Source organism: Entamoeba histolytica, genomic scaffold (genome assembly GCF_000208925.1).
Source record: "Entamoeba histolytica HM-1:IMSS scf_1104750516827 genomic scaffold, whole genome shotgun sequence".
NCBI lineage: Eukaryota > Evosea > Mastigamoebida > Endamoebidae > Entamoeba > Entamoeba histolytica.
The window spans coordinates 6,923-32,595 of NW_001915049.1; the positions used below are offsets into that span (position 1 = coordinate 6,923).

A 25,673-nucleotide genomic window follows, 5' to 3' on the forward strand; every position below is an offset into this window, starting at 1 on the left:
AGAAATAGAAGAAGAGGAGGTAATGAAAATATTTAAAGAACAAGAAATGAAACAACAAGAAGATGTACAATTTATTAATTATTATTACAATAAGAAGAAAGTACATCAAATAATTAATATTATTAATAAAAATGAAATAATAATCAATACATTAGATGATTATTATCATTATATTAAATCTGTATCTTCCACTATTAACATCATTAATAAAAATAAACAAGAAAGAAGTGGAAAGAGAAGTATAGAAAGAATATTACAATCAAAAATATGTAGATTAAGAGATTTACTCCATAATAAACAATATATGAAATTAAAAAGAATATTACATATTAATAAATATGATATATATCATATTAAAGTAAAAACAAATGAACAAATAAACTATTATAAATACCTCAGAAAGATGAAAAGAATAGAAATAGAAGCAAGAAAGAATAATTGGAAAAGAATAAGATTGAATTATAAAATGATGAAATATGGAAAAGTGCAACATCTAAATAAGCCTAAAGAAGATGAATATCCAGATAATATCTCCACTATTAATTTCTGGAAAGGAATCTATGAAACTAACACTAATATAGATTTCCTGAATATTAATTTATATGAAATATTAATTGAAAATATAATTAATAATAGAATATCAATAATCACTCCCAATGAATTAGATTGTGCTATTAAATTCATTGCTAACTGGAAGGCACACGGTGTTGATAAAATATAATGATTTTTGATTAAATAATTAGAACAACCAATGAAATATTTAATAAAATTATTTAATGAATGGTTAAACAATCCTAATGAAATACATCTTCATTTTATTCAAGGAAGAACAATATTAATATATAAGAAATGAGATAAATTAGACCCACAGAATTACAGACCAATAACGTGCTTAAATTGTCTGTTAAAAGTGTATACATCAATATTAAAGATGAAAATAGAAAATCAATTGATGCTAAATCAAATTGAAAAACAACTTTCATTAAATCAAATTTGATGTAAGAAATATACATATCGTCAAAAGAAGGATTATTATACAACATTATAATCCAACAATTATTATTAAAGGCTAAATGGAAGTGGGTAGAAACATATTATGACGTCTCCAAAGCATATGATAGTATTAACCACCAATGGATTAAACAATGCTTAATATATTTTAATATCCCACTTGTAGTAATTAATAGTATATTATATATATTAAATAATACATATCTTAATTTATATTATAATCAAGAAAGTGATAGTATGATTAATGTAGAAAGAGGAATAATACAATGTGATAGTTTATCTCCACTTTTATTTGTATTATCTATTGACATACTATCTAAACAATTAGATATTCAAATAAACAAATTAAATATTAAAATAAATGGAGAAGAAAAACAAGTCCAGTTAAACCACATATTGTATATGGACGATTTAAAGATAATGACTAATAGCCTCGATGAAATGGAAAAAGCACACAAATTAACTAAAGAAATATTTAATGCAATAGGATTAAAAATTAATGTAGAAAAGAGTGGGATAATGACTAATATTAATAGTCAAATAAATGGTGAATTAGCTGAACTACCATGAGTAACTAATGATAATCCTTATTAATATCTTGGTATTGAAATAGGAGATAAAATAAATATCATTATAAATATTGTACAAGAATATTAAATGATGTATCTTCTATTTTATCATCATTAAATACTATGAAATATAGCAGCCTCATTACAATAAGAAATATTAATAGTGATATAATCTCAAAATTAAGATATGGATTTTGTATTGTACCATGGAAACTATGAGAATTGGAGAAGATAGATCAACAGATAAGAAAATCATTAATACAACTCCAATTGTACAGCAGAAATATACACAAAAGTAGACTATATGTTAAAATAAATGAAATGGGATTAGGATTAATGTCAGCAAGAGATGAATGTGCTAAAGAATTATTAAGAATATATTTAAAATAAAAATATCAAACACAGGAATAGGAGAAATGATAGAAACAATAAAAGAAAATCCAAATTGAATAATTAAAAGAATGAAGAAAGCATTTGGTAAGAAGATTAATTTTAATGAATTAATGAATATAATAGAATTAAATAAAAGAAAACATGATGTAAAGAAAGTATTTGAATTTGTAAATAATGAATTAAATGATAGATATTTAAGTGAATGGAAAGAAAAGAAATGTTGTGAATATATAAGATGTGCAAATGGCACTTTCAATGATAAGAAATTAACAGTAGCCACATGGAGGTCATTAAATATAAAAAGAAATGCATTCCTCCAAATAGTAAAAATGCAAGAAGGTGTAACTATGACAGGAAATATTAAATCAAAAATACTCCAAAATGATGATTTAAAATATTGTAAACATTGTCATAACACAATTGCATCTATTAATCATATATTGTTATGATGTAATGAAAAAGAATCAAATATTAAAACATGATTATGTATGTAAGCAAATATTTAAACACTTATTAATTACACAATTTACTGAATTTGATGCAATTGACTTTAATAATCCTCCTAAATGTATTAATAATGATAAAATGGTCATAACTTACAATATTGATTTATTTGTTAATGACAACTCATTCCATGCTAGAAGACCAGATATATATTATCAAAATATGAAAGAGAAGAAATAATATAATATAGATGTGCTATATGTCAAGATAATAATTTAGAATTAAATTATATTCATAAAATAAATAAATACAAAGAATTACAAGAGAAAATAAGAAATAATAGAGAAATAATATATGTTGAAATAATACCTGTTATATTATCAATAAATTGATTAATTCACAAAGAGTCAGTAAGAAGAATAAAATCCCTGAAATTACAATTAAACTTTTCCAAAATCCTACGAACAATTATTATCAAAAATATGAAAGACTTAATGTTTTATACAGGAAATTCTGGCAGCACATTAGAAGAAGAACAATCTAATGAGAGCATGCTAGAAATTAACTCTATTACACCAATAGAGCATAATGAAGAAAGTGAAATAAACACTTCTCAATAATCATAAAATCCAATAATAGATATATCCAATAATTGATATTTTTTTTTATACTTTTCTAATCGAATGTTTCTTATTCATTTTGACTCAGAACATATTTACATTAATCAAATAAATAATTCATGCTATGTGTATAAGTTAATGAAATTCATCAATTAGCTATTAATACAAGTAGGCTATAAGTTTTAACTTACATTAAGGCAAGAGAAGTTATTAATAAAATAAAACAAACCAAAGTGAAGTAATAAAAAATAACATAATTAGTCTTGTCTCAAAATAGGGTGTATTTCTCCATAATGCATAGTCTGAATAGGAGTTTTGTTTAATAAAAGAATTGGATCTTCTCTGCCTATCATCAAGTCATCAATCATACTCTCAAACGCAAAGTAGTTATTTCCTCTCATAGCAATAAAAATCAACTTAGTCATTTCTCGATCTTTCATCTGAACAGCGTCTTCAAGTGGGATATGACCAAATGAGTTACGTTGAGTAGTTCTAATTCCATTGATAAGGAGAACTCGTGCAACATTTAATGAATGATAAGAACAGCAAATATGAAGAGCATTATTATTGTTAAAATCAATAGAATTGATATTAATGTTATGCCTGAGAATTTCTTTACAAATAAGAGCCATTCCATAACGGGCACAGTAATGTAACAAACTCTCTCCATTTAAGTCTGGAGTTGAATAATTAAAATTTTGTAACTTCATAATTTCAAAAGCAATGTCATTAAATCCTAATTGAATTGCAAGCATTAAAATGTTTTCACCTTTGTGGTTAACATGATTTGGACTTAAACCAAGATCTACTAAGAAAGATATCATACCAATTTGCCTAGCCATAACAGCAATATGAAGTAAGGTGTTTCCATGTTTATCTTTATTAATTAAGTCATTACCATTGTCTAATAAATCTAATACTAAAGAAGCATTTCCTTCAAATACTGCCCTTCTCATTTTTTCATCTTCAGTTTCAAATAATACGTTATATATCTTTTCTGCATATTTTAACCAAGAGTATTTTCCAGGAAGTGTAGTGGTATCAGCAGGTTGATCATCTTTAATTATAACAGTTTCTTTTTTTAACATTTGAATAACAATAATATACAAACCATTCACTATTAAATATAAATTGTCTCTTCATATTAATAAAATTATCTAATCAAAAAAAAAATCTAAAGAAACACTTCAAAAGGATAATTTAATTCTTCTTGTTAATTGGCATTCCAATTGATTCAAGCATTTTAAGAGTAACTGGATCAGCAGTAATCTTTTCAATATTAACTTCAGATTTTTCTGGGACATAATTGTCTCTTCTTTCTCTTTCTTCTTCTTGAAGTTTGAAAGAGATTCCTCTAACTGGACCCTTTTGAATTCTTCTCATTAAGTGAGTGATAAAACCAGCAATTTTGTTTCTAAGTCTCTTAGTCTCAACAACAGCAACTTCATCAACAACACGTTTGTTGGTGTGGAAATCGAGAGTTAAGAGTGGGTAATACTTTTCAATGATATTTCTTGCAGCTCTTTTAACTGTTTTGGTTCTGACTCCTCCCATGTTTCACTCACTTATTCAAGGGTTAGTTCTTTCATTTCTAAGTTCTTTTCCTTTTATTTTGTTATTTAAATAATTTTTTTTACTATTCAGATTAATATTTTATATTTATGATGTTCATAACCCCATTTTTAAGATACTATCAATTATAATTCTATTTTAGTTTTTTATTAGTTTATAATAGTAAAAATTACTCAAACACAAAATTTGGAAAAATTATCTTGACTAAGAGACAATTCAAGTATTTATGAACATAATAATGAATTAATCATCATCACTTGATGCAGAAGACCTACTTTCACTTTTACTAATATCTTCTTTTTTTACATCAGATGATTTTTCAGAAGCAGAAGAACTAGAAGAAGCAGATTCTTTACTGTTACTATTATTTTCATCTAAAGGTTTTGAAATTTCGTTTTCAACTTCTGGTTTAGGTTCAGTAATTATTTGAGGAGTGTTGAGGTCTTCTTTTTTAGATGATTCTCCAGTAACATAATTAATATCAATATTCCATGAAGCTATTTCTTGTAAAATTTCTGTAGCAGTAGGACGTTTATCAGCTTCTTGATCCCAACATTTAGTGATTAAATTCCAATAATTGTCAGGCATCTTGTCTGGTCTTTCAAGTCTATTGCCTTCAATAACAAATTGAGGGATCATCCATGGTTGATTAAATCTATCATCGTTTTCATAAGCTTGTTTTTCATTAAAAGTTTCATATAATACCATTCCATATGCATAAATATCTACTGGATATGAATAATTAGAAGTACCTTGAAGTGATTCTGGTGACATATAAGTTGGTGTTCCAATACCTGTAGATAATTCTTTATTAGCAAGAGATCTTTCTGAAACATTTCTACAAGTACCAAAATCAGTTAATTTACCACAAACAGATGAATGTGGATTTAATGAATAAACTAAAACATTTTCTCCTTTAATATCTCTATGAATAATTTGATTTTGATGAAGGAATTGTAATGCAACTGCAAGATCATCCATAATTTTAATCTTTAAATCATATGAAACTTCTCTTTTTCCCCACATTTTACTTAATGATCCAAATTCTGCAAATTCTGTCACAATAGCAATTTCTCCTTCTGTATATACTGCTCCAATTAAACTAACAATTGTTTGATGTCTTAATTGAGATAACATACCAACTTCATGATTAAATTCTTTTGTTTGTTCTTCAGTAAGATTTCTTGCTTTCATCTTTTTAATAGCAACATCTTGTCCTCTATAAGTTCCTCTAAATACGAGACCAAAAGCACCTTCACCTATTGGTGGCATAACAGGTTTAAGTTCTGTATGGTCTAATTTAGTTGATAAATCAGACTCAATAATAATTTTTAATTTTGCTGTTTCTTTATTATTATCATCAACATCCATAGCAATAATACCAATATCTTCATTTACAATAGCAGTACAAAGCATTTTAATCTTAAATGTAACTTCAATACCAAATCCTGCTTTTAATGTTTGTCTTACTGGATTAACTTCAAGTGAATATCTATGAGATGGGTTTGTAAGAATTTCAAAATAATATGATTTGTTTGATGTGTTCATGATTTTTAGTTTTTGTTCATACTCAGTATCAACAATGGCTTTTGTTGATGGAAGTCCAAAATCAAGTTCCCATCTCTCAGTTTTTAATGGGAAGTTTTCATTATCAGCAGATAATAATGCAAGTTCAACATCTGATGATACTCTAAATGGTCTAATTTCTGTCTCACGTTGTTTCTCAGCAGCTCTACGTCTTCTCCATAATAAGAAAATAATAATAAGAATAATCACAATCAGAATTAAACATGCACCAATACATAATGGAAGAATTAATGCAAGATTAACTTTAGTACATTCAAGTCTATCTCTTGAATATGTATATCCACTTTCACATTCTTCACACCCAGTTCCTTTACATTTATGACAATGTTTGATATTATCACAACTAAGACAAGTAGCATTATCCTCAGTAGTAAGGTATTGAGTATCATTACATCCAGTACAAATTATTCCATCACCAGTAATATCACCTACTTGTTCTTTGCATTCTGTACATCTATCAGGACATTTAAGACAATAACCATCATGTGTATAATACCCTGTATTACATATAGAACAACCTGAAGTTGTAATAAGACTAGCACATTGATTAAGGTTGTATTGATTACTCTCTGAAATGTTAACTAAAAAACATTTTCCTTTTGCTTCATCTGCTGCATCTGTCAATGATTTAGGTCTCCAATACAAAGCATTTGAACTATTATCAGTTGCAGAGTTACATGTTTGACAATAAGTACTGGACGTACATGAACCACATGACACATCACATTTAGTACAAGTGACATCACTTAAAAAATATCCAGAAGCACATTCCACACAATATCCCATTTCAGTTCTAACACATTCAGGTGGTTTTTCAACACAATTATAAATATTTTGTGTATTTCCAGTTAATTCTTTATAGAGAGAAGTAGCTTCAATACTAATATTAAGTGCATACCCAGCATTACAAGCGGAGCACCAAGTTGAATTATATTCACAAATTTTACATTTAACATCACATAACTCACATTCTTTTTTAAATTCCAAAACATTTGTTTTACTATTTTTTGTCACAGGAAGAAAATAGCCAAATGTTTGTTGAGAACTTGTATCACTACATTTTAATGGATCAATTAATTTTTTTTCAGAATATTCCTTACAAAGTTCCAAATTAATTTGGTCATAATAACATTCTAAACATCCATATTGATCAGTAACTTTACAGTTAGAATTTTTTAAAATACACTGACCTTCTTCTCCACTAAAGTAATAATTAGGACCACATCTAAAACAATAATTTTCATTTAAACAAGAAGAACAATTTTTAGGACAACTAACACATTGAGATCCTTCTGAAAGATAAAATCCTTCATTGCATTCTAAACATCCTTGTATTCCATTTGATCTAGCACAATTATCAATAGAAGGTACACATTTTCCTTCAAATAATTTCATTGCAGAATTACATTCAACACAATTAGTAGAATTAATACATCTTAGACATTGCTCAGAACAAGGAGAACATCTTCCATTATCAAGATAAAATCCTGTCGTACACAATTCACAATGATCTCCAAATATATGACCTGAAACACAGTGTTCAATAGAAGAACATTCAGAAAGTGGATCTGTTGGATCTTTTAATGCAAAACCATTACTACACATAAAACAATTTTGAGCACTAGAACATCTTTGACAATTAGTTTTACAAGGAAGACAATTTAATTTACTTACATCAAAATATTCATTAATACCACATCTTCCACAAACTGAATTATTTTCTTCTTTAGAACAGTCAACACAATTTGCTCCATTATTGACAAGAGTATATCCTGCTTCACATTGGAAACATTCTTGAGAATTACAATATTTACAATTAGTTGTACATGCCTTACATTCTTGATTTTGAAGATAATACCCAGGTTTACACATAGTACAAAAAAGATTATCCCAAGTATCACAATTCGATATATTCTTTCTTTCAGTACATTGATATGAACTATCTAAGTAATAATTATTTTCACAAGTAATACACTTATCTTCAGCAAAACAAGTTTTACAGTGTTTGCTAGTATTGCAATTTTTACATTCTCCAGAGGTATCAAGATATTGTCCATCAGAACAATCAATAGCATTAGAGTAAAAGAGGATTGTAAATAAAAGAAACATGAAGTAAATTTAGATCTTTTCACTTTTTCAGTACTATAAAGGGTTTTTTCTCTTAAGATTGCTAACTTCTTTTCAAGTAGGCACTCATTTCTATCAGCCTCTATGAGAAATATATTATCATTATAGATTAATTTATTATACTTTATTAATTCTAAAAAATTTGGTTAGAAGAATCTTAAAAATGAGAGAAATTGAATATGTTCTAAGTTCTTTATTTTTTGTTTTCCGATTTTGATGTATAACTAACAAAAAAATCATTATTATTCCTAAAATAATGGTTTTTTTAGTTAATAGAAAAATATAGTAATTTTATAGTATATTCATTAATTAACAAAAAATAAAAAGAATAAAAAAACTTTTTTTAGAAAAATGAATGGATTAACGAGAGATGAGATTGAAGAACGAGCAAAACGAAGTTTTAGTTGTGGAGGAAATACTTTTAATGATATTTATAGTTGCAGAGGAGGATATCATCAATTTAACGAAACTGTTGATGAATTAATAAAACATGACTCAACAGAAATTTGTAAATTACATACAACTAAAGAAGTTCTTGTATCATTGATTAAAAATGTGTTATTAAAAACTGAGTTAATTGAAGCAGTTGATATTAGTAAAAAAGAAGAAAAAAGTGATGAACAAATAATTTCATTTAAAGAATATAAATTAGTATTTGATGGAAAAGAATGGATTAATCAAGGACTTGTTAAATATTGTCAACCTCAAAAATTAATTATTAGAAGAAAAGAAGAAAAAGGATATCAATATTCGTTATTTTATAATCCATCTTTAATTGAATCTCCACTAAACACTCGATGGAATTGTGAATATAAAATAATTAATGAAACCACTGGATTATCAATGACTATAGGAGGAAATGCCTCTGTTGGAGTTATTCAATTTATAGAGAACTTTGGTTATTTTGAAGGGAAAAAAGGAGAAAATAAATACAGAATTGAACCATCTTTTGTTCTTGCTATATTATGTGGTATTGTATCAGAACAAACTATTGAAACATATACTGAATATGTTAATATTAAATCGTCATCGTTAAAACAAACAATTTCAACATTATACTCTCGACTCAAATTAACTCAAGACTTTAGTGAAGCTAATTGGATTAATAAACAAATCACAAAAAGTGAATTATTATTAAAACAAAATGAAGAAAAATGGGATACATGCACAAAACAATTAAAAAATTATTTAATTTATGATTATTAATAAAATTTTATGATATATAAAACAAATCAATTGAATAACAAAATGTGTTAAATTATTTTTTCATTGGTTTACCACAGTATGGGCAGAAATTCATTTTATTATCAACTAATTGACCACATTCACAAACAGTAGTTTGAGCAACATTTTTATTTGTATTTTGCTCTGCAACTTTTTGTAAAAATTTATTTTCTTCATCAATAATTCTTTGTCTTTCAGCTTCATCATCAACACCAGCAGTCATTCTTGAAGGCTCACCTGATTCTTTATCTGCAACACGATAATAAGCAGGGACAACATCAGCTTTCTTATAATATTCAGCTTGTTTTGTATGTTTATATTCAATTTGTTGTTGTTTTCTATATGTTTGGAAACAAACATTATGGAATATTTTTCCATCATTATTAACTTTCTCAGCTGGATAAACTTCTTTACCACATAAGAAACACTTAGGCATTTTTTAATTTATTGATTCAATGGTTTTGAAGTTCTTTAATATTTAAAGGGTAGATTTTTCTACTAATAATATCACATCTTAGCTTTTTTCCTTGTTAAAGTTGTAATTTCTATCTCTTTTTTTTTATCATTTTTTCCTTTAAAAAAGTATATTAATAGTAAAAAGTTGTAAAATCTAATAAAAATAGTTTTTTCTTTACTTTTGAAGTTCTTCTGTATTTACAAGGATTTTGTTTACTTCGTTTAAAAGTTGACTTTCATTTCTGTATGAATATTAAATTTTGGACCTTCTAAGGGTTGGATTGATGAGATGAAGCGAACCGAGTATAGAACTTTAAATCTAAATTAACTTAAAAAAAAAGAGTCTAAGATTGTTTTCTGTTGTCCCTTTAACTCAATAACTTTTTTATTTATCTTCACTAAGACTTTTAGAAGATTGGTCATATGAACTTATTGAATGTCTTTTGTGTTTATATCCTTTTCTCTTTTTATAATGATCTTCATAGCTTGATGTATCAGATGAAGCAGAAACTGACTTTTTATAATGTTTTCTTTTTGAGTGTCTAGAATGTGATCTATGATGTTTTCTTTTTCTTTTACTATTTTGTTCAGTGTCTTCACTTGAGTCATCTGAATAAGAATGCCTTCTATGTTTATGTTTATTTTTTACTTCTTTTTGTTCTAGTGAAGGTTGTTGATTTTCTATTATTTTGTTTTCATTATTCAATTGATCTAGACTAATACTTTTTATAACAGATGATTGTTTTGGTGATTCTTTCTCGGTTGTTTTATTTTCTGTTTTTATATATTCTTGTTTTGTTGATGTCTCATTAAATTTAAAGTATTCGTCAATTAATATCTGGGAATTTTTGTCTGGTTGATTTATGGAAACAAAAAATAGTGAGTTAGCAATTTGAAGAATACTATTAGAAGGTAATTCAAATTGTGCATATTGTGGAACAACACAACGATTTACAATAACATCATTTCTATCGCTAAAATTAAAAATAAACCCTTTGTCATCATTTTTGTTGTTCATCACAAAATCACAATGGTGTGGAAGGGTATTTCCAATAATGACATCAGTAAACTCAGAACCAAACGACGTTGAGAGTCTCTTTACATTAAAGCTTCTTGAAGTTAATTTACCATCTTTGATTTTAGTAAATAATATAGCAGTCATGAAAAAGCTATTTAATGATAGATCTTGTAATTCGATATATTGAGGGAAAAAATTTAAAATAACACAAAATTAAAAATTCTTCAATTTTATGAACAAGAATCAAAGAAATATAATTCATTTTAATTCATTAAACTTCCTTACAATAATTTTTTTTTTGTTTCATATTAGATTATTTCAAAAAAAAACTAAAGAAAGAAATAATTCTATTCTTTATATAGAATAATAGATTCATTGAAATAGATTGATTATGAGATATTTTTTTATAAAATACCAAAACACAAATTCCACAACATAAATTAACAACAATACATTAATTAATTTTGTTATGAAAATTTTGAAGATATTAAGATTCATTTTAACTTTTTTCCTCTTTTGTAAATGGATGGAAGAATGAAAAGAGTTTAGAAATTTTTTTTTCTTTCATCCTAATAAAATGGGGATTTGGTTCAATTGAAGGAGTTAAAGTTGAACAAGGAAAAGAAGTAGTTGAACTTTGGGATGAAATTACTTTTGTTCTTCTTGGGACTGTTAACATCATAAAAAGTGTTTTTAAATTAAAAGAGGTTTTTGCTGAAGTTTCTAAGATAGTACATTCACAAATTCCATTTAAACTCAATTGAAGTTTAGTTAAATCTTTAGTAGATACTTTTCTATTAATTTCTTCATCAATTTTATTAGCCACAATAATAAATTTTGGTAGTTCTTTTTTATTATTCAAGTGAATAATATTAATACATTCAATAATATCATTATGAGCTTTTTCAAAATTTTCTCTATCAGTTACTGATAAAACATAAATTATAAATTCTGCTTTTGTTAGTTGAAAATCTCTTAATATTTTAAATTCTCTATTACCTCCATTCTCTATTATTTTAATTTCAGCATTATATTTTTCTCTTTGGATTGTACAATTATACACATCTTCAATAGTTTCTTCATATAAATTAACTTCTTTATTATGAAGGTATTTTTCAATAATAGAAGTTTTTCCACACCTAGAAGGACCTATAAAACAAGCATAGATAGTTTTCATTATGTATATATGTGATTTATTCGAGTTTAAACGTTTAAATAGTTCATATTCTAACACTCTCAAACAAAGACTTTCTCTCTTTACCATTTTTTTTGTTAGAATCACATTTATTCTATACTATTTATATTTATAGCGTAGTTTCTCTTTAAAGTTTTTTTGTAATATCTTTCTTTAACATTCTTTCATTTTTATATTCAGAGGAATTTAATTTGCTTTTTGGTTCTTAGTTAATAATGTAAAAAACAAAATTTTTTAACCAATAAATAAATTATGTGATATCTAAACAACTCCAAGCTAGTTTTACATCAATAATTTATTGAAAATGATATTTTTAAAATAACAGCTCAAATAATATTCGTCATATTCTATAAAAATAATGAAAAAAAGAAGAAAGAATATCCTTGTAAAAAAATTATTAATTTGCCTAACGTAATACATAAATTCCTATCAAAAAAATGATATTTTTTTGTTAATAAAATTAAATAACATTTTAAAAAAGAATAAAAATATCTTCTCAAGTTATAAATAGATCAAATCTGAGTATTTTAATGAAATTTATTCTTATTTTTTTACATGAAATATTATACATTATTCATAAATTATGTGGATATAGATATTTATGATTTATTGTAAATAAAACAGAAGTTAAAAGTTTAGTTTTTTAAGAAAGGTAAACAAAAATATATTTTTCTATAACTGTTTTTACGTAATTATATAATATTTGAAAAAAAATCCATAAAAGAAAAAAATGATTATCACATACGCATTTATGACTGAAGGACTTTCTTTAAAAAAAACAAAAAAAACATTTAAATAATTGAGTTTATGATAATACTAACTGGTTTAATGAAATTTTTTTATTTTAAGATTATATCTTTAAGTATTGAATTGAAAAATAGTTCTATAAAATATCGGTCTGTCTCTAATTGTAAATAAGAAATATATTTGTGATACTGGTTATTGAATAAGTCATCATAAGTAAATTATTGTTATTTATTATATTAAATTATATTAAATAATATTCTCATCAAAGAAGTCAAAATTATATTAAATCAATACCAAATTCGTATTTGTTTATATAATTTCTATATAATAGTGTATATTCTATATTTTTACATATATTTTATTCTTATTTTTTATTGTAGATACTACCAATAATATTACTTCATATTATACTAATAATTTAAGTATTTTTTATTATTTATATGCTGTAATATTATGAAATTATATTGAATAATGGTTTAAATGGAATTATATTAGATTTCAATAATGTCTTTTAACAAATAATATCATCAAAATACATTGATATCATCATTAGTTCATTCTTTTCTTATATTCCAAAATATATTACACATTATTTATTAGTTTATGTTAAGATTTAACTTATTTTTGTTCATGCATTTATCAAGATGGTCTTTATATATATTCCAACTTTTTTATGTTTCGAACACTTTATTTATTCTTGAGTTTGTTTTTGGATTATAAATATTATTTCAAACATACAACATGAGGTGTTTTATTTATATTTTCATCTGTTTATTATCTAATTATTTGGAAAAATGAAAATCAACCATACGTTGTTCTTGTGTTGGTTTTATAAAATATACTGTTGCTGGTGGAAAAGATGGGATTAGATTACCAAATTTATTAGTTAATTCTTCATTAAACTTAGACAAGTCATTATATCTTCTTAATATTTGTTTTCTTTTAATTCCATTTATAAATAACTCTATTTGATAATAATCTACTTTTTCTATTTGAGTGAATTGAGTAACTTTAATATCAAAACCAAGAATACCATTCATGTTAATGTAAATATTTACGAAATACTTTTTCAAAGATCTTAATAAAAAAGAAACAGAAAAAAAATTAAATTTTGAATTAATTTTGAGGGACATTAGCAAGGACTTGAGCAAAGAATTTAAGTTCATTGTGTCTTGCTTTCTTTAATTCTGGAACATCATTCTCTTTTTCTGAATAAAGATCAGAACAATGAGATGTTCTGTCAATTAACTGGACTAAATTACCTTCTTGATGATCAGACTCAGTAACTCCAAGAGCATGCCAAGGATCAGTGTTACCATTTGTAAATGCAACATTGGTTACACATGGTTTCTTTCCTCCATATCTAACATTGATATGATCAACTGCATTATATAATGTATCTTTATCAATGCCATAAATATCTTTACACATATCAATACTTCCTTGAAGTTGATTTAATTTACCCCATTTAACTGATGATTGTTCACTAACAGCTTGATAATATCCATAAGCAATACATGTTTGGAAAAACCATGATCTACCAGAAGCATCTTCATTTCCTTCAGCATAAGTAGAAGTATTTTGTAATGTTTTATAACTTTCTTCTTGAGAAGATGGAGTACATTCTTTATCAGCCCATTCTGGATTATATTTTTCTTTAATAAATAATGGGTATTTATTAACAATATCCTCATTAATTTCAGCACAAATTGAATCAGTACTTTCATATGAAGGTTTCCAATTTGAAGAATTATATTGAACATAACCAGAAAGAGCTGTTCCAATAGACTCTGCAAATGTTTGAATATCTTTTTCACCAAATTCAGTACAAGTATTGAAAATCTTTCCTAATTCTTTTCTTCCTTCTTCAGTAGTAGTCATTTTATCCCATTGTTCAAATGCAAATGATAATAAATCTGCAGTGTTTTTAGGAAGTGCATTTTGTACAACTTCAAGATATTGATAAAAATCAACTACAGCTTCTACTGGAGCAGATGATGCCCATGCTCCTTCTACAACATTAGGATATTTTTGTCTCATCCAAGCAGCTAAATTACCACTATATGATCCACCAAGAACAATAACTGGATGTCCAACTAAATTATTTTCTTCTTGAACATGAGAAATAACTTCAACGTAATCCATTAATGCTTGTTCTGCAGTACAATAAATTAATTTATCCATTTCAAGTGATGGAGTTGAAGCACCATAAAAACGATGTTCAACAGATAACATTAATCCTTTATGCTTTTTAGCCAAATCAGTTACAACAAAATAATTTTGTAAACCAGTTTCATCTTCAGGTCCTTCACCTCCTAATAAAACAAAAAGTGGTGCATTTGGACTATTGTTATCCAAATAATCAGTGCTGATGAAGTATTGAATATCAAAATCAATTTGATTATTAGCGTTGAAATGATCCAATGGAACAGTATAAGTCAATGTTTTAACGTTTGGTATATCAGATTTCAAACTATGAGATAATCTTTTATAAAATTGTTTTTGATGAAGGGTTAATGATGCATAAGCAGAAAGAAACAATAAGATAAATAAGAACATTTCGAATGAATAAGAGAGAGAAGTTATTTTCAGATACTAAACTAAAAATTATTAAAAACAGAAATTAAAAAAGAAAGTAATAAATAAAATAAACAATTAATTAGTATCTTTCAAGAAAAACTTAGTAAAGCAACTACATGAACGAGAAGAATGATCATCTCCAATAAGTGGAGAATATGAAAAAGAGAGTTCAGGTGAAACAACAACAGTAGAATGAACATCAGGAGATTTTCTTGGAGGAGAAATACAAGAAGTAGTTTCAGAAAAGTTATTTCCTTTTCTAAGTTTAGGAGAATATAACATAGGAAAATTATCACTATAAATTAATGGTGTTGGACAACACCCATTTCTAACTCTATGAGTTAATGCCCCAGAACTTGAATTAGAACCTTTTTCTTTTAAAACATTTTGTTCATCATTTTCTGTTATTTCTATATCACTATAACTTCTTGAACGAACTGATTTACGTGGAACTAAAGAATTTGGATATAATGGTTTTAAAATTGATGGACAATAAATATTAATAAGACCTAAATCTACATTTATTGGTTCAACTCTAAAAGCACCAATTGATGCATGATCTAATTTTCCAGTTAAATTTGTTGGACGCATTTTATTTTTATTTTCTGTATGAAATTGTCGAACTGATTCTGTTGTTTGAATTAAATATTTAGAAATGTTTTCAATAAAATCAGACATATTTGCTGATAAAATAATACGAGATGATATAATAGAATCTAATGATACTAATGTTTTTGGTAATTGAAAATTATCACAAAAACCATCAGAAGTTAATAATATGATATCATCTGAATAAACATTTACTATTTTTAACATTGAAGACCTTAAATCAGGATGAGTCCCATCTGCAGAACCAATTCTTCCTCCACTATCTTTTGTTGATAATAAACATCTACACCATTTGGGATTAAGAGCTACACAATTTTGATTTTTATCATTATATATAAAACATTGAGAATCTCCAATAGAAAGAACAATTAATTGTTGATTTAAATCTTTTGTAGAAAATAAACAAGCAATAAGTATAGTTGTTGAACCAACTCCTTTTATTTTAGTTGATTTTTTTAAAATATCAATATGAGCGTTATATGCACTATCAACTAACATATTCGCAATGTCCTTTGATGATTGACATGTTTCAATCTCATCAACAATTGTTTCCATTATTGAACGAACAGCTATTGAAGATGCTTGATGAGGTTGAATACCCCACCCACATCCATCAGCTATTATCATAACAGTTGACTTTGAAAAACGAAGTACACCAATACGATCACAATTTGGTTCTCCTTGTTTGATTCCATCAATGATAGGATAAGTACTAAATGAAGTCATCCCAAATGATTGGTCATTTCCTAAAATAGAAAGAGGGTCATCACAAATATGAAAACAATAACCATTCTTTTTAATTGGTTCAATTACATTTGTTGGAATAGATTTAATAAATGGTTTAAATGTTTTAATGAATTGTACTTTCAATGAAATTTCCATTTTATGATTAACTAGTTTTGAGTGTTACAAAGAGAAAAAGAGTTGTTTCAAAATCATTATTCTTAAAAATAGTTTTTCAAATCAAAAAATGATCTATTTATATCAAATAATAATAACAAAAAAACGAACAATCATCATTAATTTTTTTTTTTTCTAAAATTAACAAACAAAACTATTTCTTAATTTGTTCTAGATTATCTCTACTGTACTTCTTGATTTTCTATTATCCCTTCTTCCATTGTTTCCTTTGTAAGTTCTTCAAAAAATTTATTTAATTTTTTAAAATATTCAGGATAACTTGGTAAATTCATATGAAATCCTTTTGCAAATTTTTCCATTCTTACTTTTTTCCCTGTTTCATGAGCAACATCATAAAGGTGTTGCATCATTGATGGTGGGACCATTTCATCTTGACCACTACTACAAAATAAAATTCTTTTTCCTTTTTGTACATGTTTAATTTCATTTAAATTATCCCATTTATCTTTAATTAACCAAGGAAAGAAACTAATAGCTGGCATTAATATTTTACCAACATCAAGAAGTGTTGTAAATCCATTTTCAATAATTAATCCTTTACAATTTTTTTTATTATACAATTTTAATGCCATTGATGCTCCAATTGATCTTCCAATAACAACAATATTATTCATATCAACTCCAAGTGACTCTAATGAATCAAAATATTTTTCAACATCATTATTCATTGTTACTTCTTCTGGAATCCCTGTCGATTTATCAAACCCTCGATATACTGCAATAACAAAATTTACGTTACATAATTCATAATATTTTTTAGCCATTTCCATTCTATCTAAAACACTCCCAGCATTACTTTGAAATAATAATAATGTTATGTGTTTTGATGGCTCTTCTTTTAAACATGCATATAAATAAACAGTATTATTATCATTTGTAAAAATTGAAACTTCTTTTAATTCAAATGGGAGTTGGAAGGTTTGTGTTATTTCTTCAACACTTGGTAATGTATGACGAGTAGGATAGAAAACTATTTCATATTGATGAGTAAATAAATGTATTCCACTTAATACCATTATTAGAGCTGTGGCTCCTGCAATAATCTCCCAAATCATTAAATTTATAAGATGACTAAAAATATCATTTATTGATATATAAAACAAAAATTAAATTAAAATATGATTTTTGTTAAATTCATTAATCTCTTGTGATATATCAACATTTGGTTGTGCCCAATATGGTAGTTTTGTTTCAAAAATTTCATCATCAATAACATATCTCCATGCATGAAGATATATTCCATATTGAATTGGATCTCCTTTAAGATGTTCACATTCAATACATCCCTCTTCTATTTTCCATTGAATTGTTCCTCCATATTGTGTTTCAAATATCCCTTCATCATCACATTTTGATTCATCAAATTGTGCAGCATATATTGGATCATTTACAATAGGATGATGAATTGATTGTAAATGTACTCTTATTTGATGAGTTCTTCCACTTCCTAGTAATGCAACAGCAACAGTTGTATTTGTTTTTTCATCATAAAACAATGGATTAAATTCACTATGACATTCCTTTCCATCTTCTTCAATTTCATTAACAGAGACATGAATTTTTTTATCATCAATTCTTTTCCTTCCAATTTTACTAGTTACAGTTGTTTTTTCTAATCTTCCTCTTACTCTACAAAGATATTCTTTTTTTTTAATAGTCATATAACTTTGAAATTCTCTAGCTGCTTGAATAGTTTTAGCTAATAATAAAATACCAGATGTCATTCTATCTAATCTATGAACTGGTCTTAAATTAGTATATCCTTCATGTGCTAATATAAATATTACAGTGTTGTGTCTATATCTTCCACAAGGATGTACTGGAATAGAAGATGGTTTATCAATTGCAATAAAATCATTTGTTTCTTTAACTATAGTAAGTTTGTCACAATAAACAGGTGGTTCATGTCTATGAACTTGATGTTCTATTTCATCATGATGATGAATAATTGTAGATGGTTCAATTATTTTATTATTAATTTTAATTAATCCTTTTTCAATTTTTTTTATTGTAGTTTCTTCATTACAAAGTTTAAATTCATGAACAAAAACATCAACAATAGTTCTTCCAATCCATCTTCCTTTTGCATTTACTTTAAATGTATAAAAATAAGGTAAAACTCTTCTTAATCCATTTTCAAAATAATAAGTTGTTTCATTAATTTCTTCTTGAGAAATTCCTTTAATTAATTGTTCTTGTTCTTTTTTTTTTCTTTTTTCCTCTATTTGTTGTTTTTTTTTTATTAAAGCATTTTTATAATGAATATTATTTTCATCTCTTGGTTTTTTAATTCCTTTGTTGTTTTCTTTATTCATTTTTATTCTTTATATTTTTTTAAGTTACTATTTGAAAATTTTCTTATACAAATCTCTCTTTCTTGACTTATTCAAATATTCAAATACTTTCTTTTCTTATTAACCATTCAATATTTTATCTCTTTTTTTGTATCTTTAATTCTGGTTTGAAGTAAATAATTTGTTATTATTCAAAAATCAATTAAAATCCAAACATCTTTTGAGCTAATCTCTTTTCTTTCTCTTTATCGGCTTGGATCTTTGCCTCAGTATTCTTTATCCAACTAACAGTAGCTGCACTATGTTCAATTTCTTCACTTTGTTTAAAAGCAACTAATGCCTCTTCATATTTCTTTAATCCATTTAATGCCATTCCTTTTCTAAATAATCCTTTAACATTTTTTCCATCAATTTTCAATGCAGACTCAGCATTATCTAATGCTTTATTTAATTTATCTACTTTTAAATAACAGAGAGCAAGATTTAAATAAAGTGATAACTTCATTTGATTACATTTATCTATTTCTTCTGGTCCCATATCAAACATTGCTTCAACATGTCCAAGAGCACTTGAATACATTCTAATAGCACCAATCCAGTCTGTGTCTTTAAATGCTTTAGTTCCTTTTTCTTTTGCCTTTTCTGCAGCTTCCATTTTTTCTTTATTTGTTTTTGGTTCTGGTCTCTTACGAGCTGTTTCTCCAGTTCCTATATGTTCAGCTCTCATTTTTTCAGCTTTTTCTTTCTCGTTTTTAGCTTCTTCAGCTTTTTTATCTAAATAACTTTTTAAGGTAGGAGCAGCAGAGTCAATTGCAATTAAATGAGCTTTATAAGCTTCTTCTAAAGATTCTAGTCCAAGGTCTTGAGCATCATTAAGCCAATCTTCCATTTCATTACAAAGATTTCTTAATGCATTAGATTCATTTTCAGGAATATTTCCTTCTTTTGACTCTATATATCTTCTATATTGATTAATCTTAGTTTCAATATCATTTAATATCCACATCTTTCTTTCTCTATTCTTAATTATCGTTGTTGCTTTTAACATTTCTTCATCAATTTTTTTAATCATTTCTTTTTGTTTTTCTTCTATCTCATTATTCTTCTTCTCTTCTGTTAATTTGTTTTTATTTTGTTGACTACGTTCTGCATAAACAGCTCCTCCAAGTGCAATTGAACATGCAGAATCAATTGAATTTAAAAATCTTACTTCTTCTCCAACAACACCTTTAATAATTTGAACAACATTTGGTGCTCTTCCTGTTCCACCAATAACTTCAACTTGTTCAATTTTTGTTTTACCATCATTAACAACTTTTTTTACCACTTCTTCAATTTTATATAATTCATCATGAATTAATTGTTGCATTAATTCTCTACTTAATTTAATCATAATAGAACCGTCATTAATTCCATCAATCTCAATATTAGTTTCTGGAATTGTTGAAAGTAAAATTCTTGCTTTCTCAACAGCTCTTTGTGTTCTAATAAATGCTCTAATGTAATTTGGTTGTGTTATATCAATTTTTTGTTTTTCTAATAAATAACGTTCAGCATATTCAATCAACTTTTTATCAAAATCATTTCCTCCAACAATAGCTGACTCTTTACTAATACATTCAATTGTTTCTCCAACTGAAAATACTGCTGCTGTAGTATGATGTGCTCCAATATCTACAATTAATACATTTTTCTTTTCAACAGAATGCATTGTTTTAAGACAAAGTGCAGCTGCTTCAATATCAGATAATGTTAAAACTTCTTTAAAGTTAAAATGTCCTTTAATTATATTTTTATATAATTCCTTTTTTTCTTCTTCCATTTCACTTGGAATAGTAAGTGTTACTACTGTTTCTTCTGGTTTTAATTCTGTAAGTTTATCTTTTAAATACATTTCTACGTCTTTTAATAAATTATCAATTAATAATGTATGATAGAAATATGGTAATTCTTGATTAAATGTAGGTTGTGTAGTTACATTATTTATTGTATGTTGTGGATATCTCATTTGTTTATCAATTGCTTCATCTCCAATAAATACAGCTTCTGATGCAGGTTCATATACAATACATGAAGGAGTTAATGGATTAGAAATTTTATTTGATACAACAGTTGGAAATGAACCTTCAACTGTATGAGCAATTAAACTGTGTTTACTTCCAACATCTATTCCTAAGAAATTCATTACTTTCTTTTTTTAAAAGTTCACTTTTTAAACCCTAATAATTGTTTGCACGTCATCATTTTTGTTTATTTATAAACGTGCTTCCACATCATTATTTCTTCAATAATAAATCCTTTACAACTATTACTTACTCTTCATTACTTTATTGAATATTTTCTTTTATAGTAATTTATTTTTTTTTAATTCACTATTTTGATATTCTAAATTAAATGGAATTTCTTTTCCTTAATCAAATAGTTCATTGTTTATATCAAAATTCATTATGAAATAAATAATGCTTTTCTAACATGAATCTAATATTCAATACTCTATTTTTGGCTAACAACCTTTTCTTAAAACTCAACTTCTATTCTAAATTATTATTTACTTTTGATTCTTTTGTACTAACCATAATTATTTTGTGATTGAATAATTTTTGTTGAAGATTAGTGTTATTTATTATTGAATTTATTATGATTATGACAGTAAATAATAAACAACTTCATTAATTAAAAAAAAATGATAATTAAATATAAGTTCTATTTTGTGGGTTTGTTTAAATATTTAATAGTAATAATAAATATTATTGCTATTCTTTTCATAGTACTATTTACCAAGTGACAAATTTTTAACCTTCATTTTTTATATCACTCAGTAAATTTTTTGTATTTCACTAAATAAAAATTGTATTTACATAATTCTTGGTTCATTTCATTAAAAAAACATTTAAAACTATGATTAGTTATTATTTGAATAATATTACTTCATAAATGAATATTTCAGTTTTATAATGTAAATTTAAATAAATAAAAATATCATCAAAGTTTTGTAATTCTTAGAAAAATAATCTTTTTTAAATTAAATAATATGATATAATGTTGTATTCATTAAATATACATTTTTAACATATTTAGAATTATGTTGACATAATCCAAGTTATCAAACCATAATATTTATATTAAAATATATATACTAATCATACTTTTTTGATTCTTATTATATAAGAAATGATAAAACCCAATAATTAGTAAAATGAATTGAATAAATATGGTGTAATTCTGTTTTTCTCTTCTTCAAGACAAAAGGTGCTTGACATAAAGTGATACTTTTTAGATATTATAGTTTTTCAATAAATCTTTTAAATTAGAGAAGTACTTAAAAAAAAAAATAAAGTTAAAATTGATAAACATCATTAAATAAAATTTTTCCAATCAAAAAATGAAATTATTTTGGCTCATTGTTGAAAGCATTTCCTCATCAAAATATTTAGATGTATCAACATCATCAACTAATCCTTTTCTTCTTCTTGTTTTCATCATAAATTCTCTTGATAAATAAGGTTGAGGATTTGGTTGTAAATTTAATGGTTTAATTTCTTTGTCTAAAGGATCACCTGGAACATTTCCCCAGTGACTAAACCAACTTTGAACAAATGCCTGACCTCTACTAAATGTTCTAATATCTGTTTCAAATCCAAATATTTCTATTAATGGGATATTTCCATGAATTTGTTGGAATGGAGTGCCTTCAAGAGGTTGTTGTTGAATAATAAAACCACGCCTATCACTAATACTTTTAGTTATACCTTTAATTGCATTTTCTGGAGTAATAATTTCAACAACATAAATTGGTTCTAAAAGTTGTGGTGATGATAAAATAATTCCTGCATAAATTGATCTTCTTAATGCTTGAATAACTTGTTGTTCATCAACATTTCTTTCAAATTCAGCATCAATAATTCTTACTCTACAATTTCTCATTTCTTCTTCACATAATGGTCCTGAGCTCATTGCCCATTTAAATCCAATACAACATGCTTCTTTCATTTCATTTATTTTTTCCCTTTTTTCTTCTTCTAAAATATCATTTAATAATACATTTGGAATTTTTTCTTCTGGTCCAATACAAAGAAGAGATTTTGATGCAAGAATATCCCATTGATACTTCTTATATAATATTTCATCTCTTCCTTTCTCTTCTTTTAATTCTCCTTTTTCTATTCCTTTAATTGTATTTTCATCTAATGGATCAATAATAACAGCAATTCTATTTCTATGATTTGTTGAAAGTGCAACACTTTTCATTTGAGACAAACATGACACTGTTTCATTAAAAATTACACATGGATCACTAACTTTAATTTCTATTGGTGTAAACATATTTCTTACATCTCTTAATATACAATCTAAATACATTTCTCCATATCCTGTTATTATATATTCTCCACTATCTTCACATTTTACCATTGAACCTGGATAACTTTGTGTTACTTTTGAAAGAGATTCTATCATTATTTCTTTTTCTGATGGTTTTAATGGTTCAATTGCAACTTTAATATATGGTGTTGGTATTTCAATATTTCTAATGTGTTGAATTTCTGTTAAACTTTTATCTACAACTGTCCCATTTTTACTAATAATTTGATTAATTCCTGTTACAATACAAATATTTCCTGCTGGTATTCCTTGTCTCATTGGTACTTTGTATTGTGCCATATCGAGTTGAACACTTAAAACTTCTTCAATTCTCATGTCTTCTGTATTTGTTTCTGAATAATTATTTCCTAATACTCTAACACTATCTCCTTCATGAATAGTTCCACTATACACTTTACAAACTCCAATCATTTCTGAACTTCTTGTATTTGGTAATAATCGAATAATACTCATAACTAATGGTCCATTTCTATCACATTTTTTAATGATATCTTTCATTTCTATCTTATCATTTGAAAGTTTTGTTATTACTTTTTGTGCTGCTTCTTTAGGAGTCATTAGTTCTTGAAGAGTATCTCCAAATCCTGTTAAATTTCTTTCTCCAAAGAATTTATAAAATACTGTTCTTAATAATGGAATAAAATTTAGTTCACTTTCATTCCCTTCCAGTCTAATATTAAAATTCTTTAATCCTTGTTTTAATTCTTTCCCTTCTTTAGAAACACACATTCCAACAATTTTATAAATTGGTTCTAATATAAATTCAACAAATGTCCTCTTTTCATTTCCTTTTATTCTTTTAAATGTATGTGTTTGATGGTCAAACCATTTATCACCCCACATATTTTGACCAAATATTTGACTATCAAATCCAATTGCACCACGAATTCGTTGTTCTAATGTTCCTTTTGTTGTTTTTGGAATATATTTTTCTGAAAAACTATTTAATGAAAAGAGACATCCAAATATTGATGATTCAAATAAAACAGTATTATTTTCTGGTGATATTAATTTCATTTGATATTTATGTAATATTTCATTAACTTCACAAATAATATTTCTTATTTTACAATAACTATCTTCTGGAGGTAATTTTAAATCAATGATTAGTCTATCTATTTTGGTTATAACAACAATTAATGGAAGATGTTGTTGTGCTACTATTTCAATTAAATGTTTTGTTGTTAATAAAACACCTTCAGCACAATCAATTGTGATAATAACATTATCGGCTAATGAAAGACCAACAATAACTTCATCAATAAAATCTGAATGTCCAGGAGTATCAATGATATTACATAAATAATATCCATTTTTCTTTGAAGGAATACATAAACTTATTTGACTAGATTTAATTGATATTTTTAATTCTTGTTCATCATTTCTTATATCCATATAATTTGTTGTTATTTTATCAACATCAATACTTTTATCATGTGAATATCTAAATAATAAATCAATCAGTTGTGTTTTCCCATGATGTAATGATCCTATTACTGCAATATTTCTAATCTTATCTATATTATTCATTTGTTCTGAAATATATTCAAAATCATATTTACTTGTTAGATTTGTTTTATATTCTCTTTGTATTTTCTTATTTTTCTCTACTGGTATTATACCTTCTGTAATGCTTTGTTCATCTTCATTTCTATATAATACTTCAACATCACTACCATAAATTTCTTCTGCTGTTTGATAATATTGTTTATCTTCATGTAAAACAATTTGGTTTTTTCTATCTTCATTCCTGTTCAATTCATCTTCATTATTATTATCCATATCATCCTCATGAGGTTGTTCTTCTATAACTTGGTCATTCCCAATGTAATTCCCAAATTCATCAAACTGGTCATCCATTGTTTTTTTTTCTTTTTAGTTTTTCTTTGTTTTTTTTTTATCATTAGTGAATTATTAATTCTTTAA

The 25,673-nt window shown here is 25.7% G+C and overlaps 13 protein-coding genes across 13 annotated transcripts, besides 1 other annotated feature; 1 reads left to right on the forward strand and 12 right to left on the reverse strand.

Annotated features, from left to right (window-relative positions):
* Positions 1–3,084: part of a repeat region that runs on past the window's edge.
* A 210-nt stretch (positions 3,085–3,294) lies between these two features.
* On the reverse strand, positions 3,295–4,125 carry EHI_037120 (ankyrin repeat protein, putative; the record flags this gene model as incomplete). Its single annotated transcript, XM_643893.1, has 1 exon — positions 3,295–4,125. One exon carries the CDS (start codon positions 4,123–4,125, stop codon positions 3,295–3,297), a length of 831 nt encoding a protein of 276 aa, XP_648985.1.
* A 95-nt stretch (positions 4,126–4,220) lies between these two features.
* Positions 4,221–4,598, reverse strand: EHI_037130 (40S ribosomal protein S17, putative). The gene has a single exon (XM_643894.2). It carries the CDS (start codon positions 4,589–4,591, stop codon positions 4,238–4,240), a length of 354 nt encoding a protein of 117 aa, XP_648986.1. The 5' UTR covers positions 4,592–4,598; the 3' UTR covers positions 4,221–4,237.
* Positions 4,599–4,852: 254 nt separating this feature from the next.
* Positions 4,853–8,305, reverse strand: EHI_037140 (receptor protein kinase, putative; the record flags this gene model as incomplete). The annotated part of the gene is made up of 1 exon (XM_643895.1): positions 4,853–8,305. One exon carries the CDS (start codon positions 8,303–8,305, stop codon positions 4,853–4,855), a length of 3,453 nt encoding a protein of 1,150 aa, XP_648987.1.
* A 369-nt stretch (positions 8,306–8,674) lies between these two features.
* EHI_037150 (uncharacterized protein) lies at positions 8,675–9,529 on the forward strand (the record flags this gene model as incomplete). Its single annotated transcript, XM_643896.1, has 1 exon — positions 8,675–9,529. One exon carries the CDS (start codon positions 8,675–8,677, stop codon positions 9,527–9,529), a length of 855 nt encoding a protein of 284 aa, XP_648988.1.
* A 52-nt stretch (positions 9,530–9,581) lies between these two features.
* Positions 9,582–9,983, reverse strand: EHI_037160 (uncharacterized protein; the record flags this gene model as incomplete). Its single annotated transcript, XM_643897.1, has 1 exon — positions 9,582–9,983. One exon carries the CDS (start codon positions 9,981–9,983, stop codon positions 9,582–9,584), a length of 402 nt encoding a protein of 133 aa, XP_648989.1.
* Positions 9,984–10,388: 405 nt separating this feature from the next.
* EHI_037170 (uncharacterized protein) lies at positions 10,389–11,165 on the reverse strand (the record flags this gene model as incomplete). The annotated part of the gene is made up of 1 exon (XM_001913930.1): positions 10,389–11,165. The coding sequence occupies one exon, from the start codon at positions 11,163–11,165 to the stop codon at positions 10,389–10,391; it is 777 nt and encodes a 258-aa protein (XP_001913965.1).
* Positions 11,166–11,520: 355 nt separating this feature from the next.
* EHI_037180 (Ras family GTPase) lies at positions 11,521–12,198 on the reverse strand (the record flags this gene model as incomplete). Its single annotated transcript, XM_643898.2, has 1 exon — positions 11,521–12,198. The coding sequence occupies one exon, from the start codon at positions 12,196–12,198 to the stop codon at positions 11,521–11,523; it is 678 nt and encodes a 225-aa protein (XP_648990.2).
* A 1,881-nt stretch (positions 12,199–14,079) lies between these two features.
* Positions 14,080–15,522, reverse strand: EHI_037190 (serine carboxypeptidase (S28) family protein; the record flags this gene model as incomplete). Its single annotated transcript, XM_643899.1, has 1 exon — positions 14,080–15,522. One exon carries the CDS (start codon positions 15,520–15,522, stop codon positions 14,080–14,082), a length of 1,443 nt encoding a protein of 480 aa, XP_648991.1.
* A 96-nt stretch (positions 15,523–15,618) lies between these two features.
* EHI_037200 (uncharacterized protein) lies at positions 15,619–17,034 on the reverse strand (the record flags this gene model as incomplete). The annotated part of the gene is made up of 1 exon (XM_643900.2): positions 15,619–17,034. The coding sequence occupies one exon, from the start codon at positions 17,032–17,034 to the stop codon at positions 15,619–15,621; it is 1,416 nt and encodes a 471-aa protein (XP_648992.2).
* A 200-nt stretch (positions 17,035–17,234) lies between these two features.
* EHI_037210 (uncharacterized protein) lies at positions 17,235–18,128 on the reverse strand (the record flags this gene model as incomplete). The annotated part of the gene is made up of 1 exon (XM_001913931.1): positions 17,235–18,128. The coding sequence occupies one exon, from the start codon at positions 18,126–18,128 to the stop codon at positions 17,235–17,237; it is 894 nt and encodes a 297-aa protein (XP_001913966.1).
* Positions 18,129–18,179: 51 nt separating this feature from the next.
* Positions 18,180–19,388, reverse strand: EHI_037220 (uncharacterized protein; the record flags this gene model as incomplete). Its single annotated transcript, XM_643901.2, has 1 exon — positions 18,180–19,388. The coding sequence occupies one exon, from the start codon at positions 19,386–19,388 to the stop codon at positions 18,180–18,182; it is 1,209 nt and encodes a 402-aa protein (XP_648993.2).
* Positions 19,389–19,569: 181 nt separating this feature from the next.
* On the reverse strand, positions 19,570–21,552 carry EHI_037230 (chaperone protein dnaK, putative; the record flags this gene model as incomplete). Its single annotated transcript, XM_651642.1, has 1 exon — positions 19,570–21,552. The coding sequence occupies one exon, from the start codon at positions 21,550–21,552 to the stop codon at positions 19,570–19,572; it is 1,983 nt and encodes a 660-aa protein (XP_656734.1).
* Positions 21,553–22,742: 1,190 nt separating this feature from the next.
* EHI_037240 (U5 small nuclear ribonucleoprotein subunit, putative) lies at positions 22,743–25,607 on the reverse strand (the record flags this gene model as incomplete). The annotated part of the gene is made up of 1 exon (XM_651643.2): positions 22,743–25,607. One exon carries the CDS (start codon positions 25,605–25,607, stop codon positions 22,743–22,745), a length of 2,865 nt encoding a protein of 954 aa, XP_656735.2.
* Positions 25,608–25,673: the final 66 nt, after the last annotated feature.

Coding starts and splice junctions, on each gene's coding strand:
- EHI_037130 (XM_643894.2), bottom strand. CDS start 4,591: ATGGGAGGAGTCAGAACCAAAACAGTTAAAAGAGCTGCAAGAAATATC.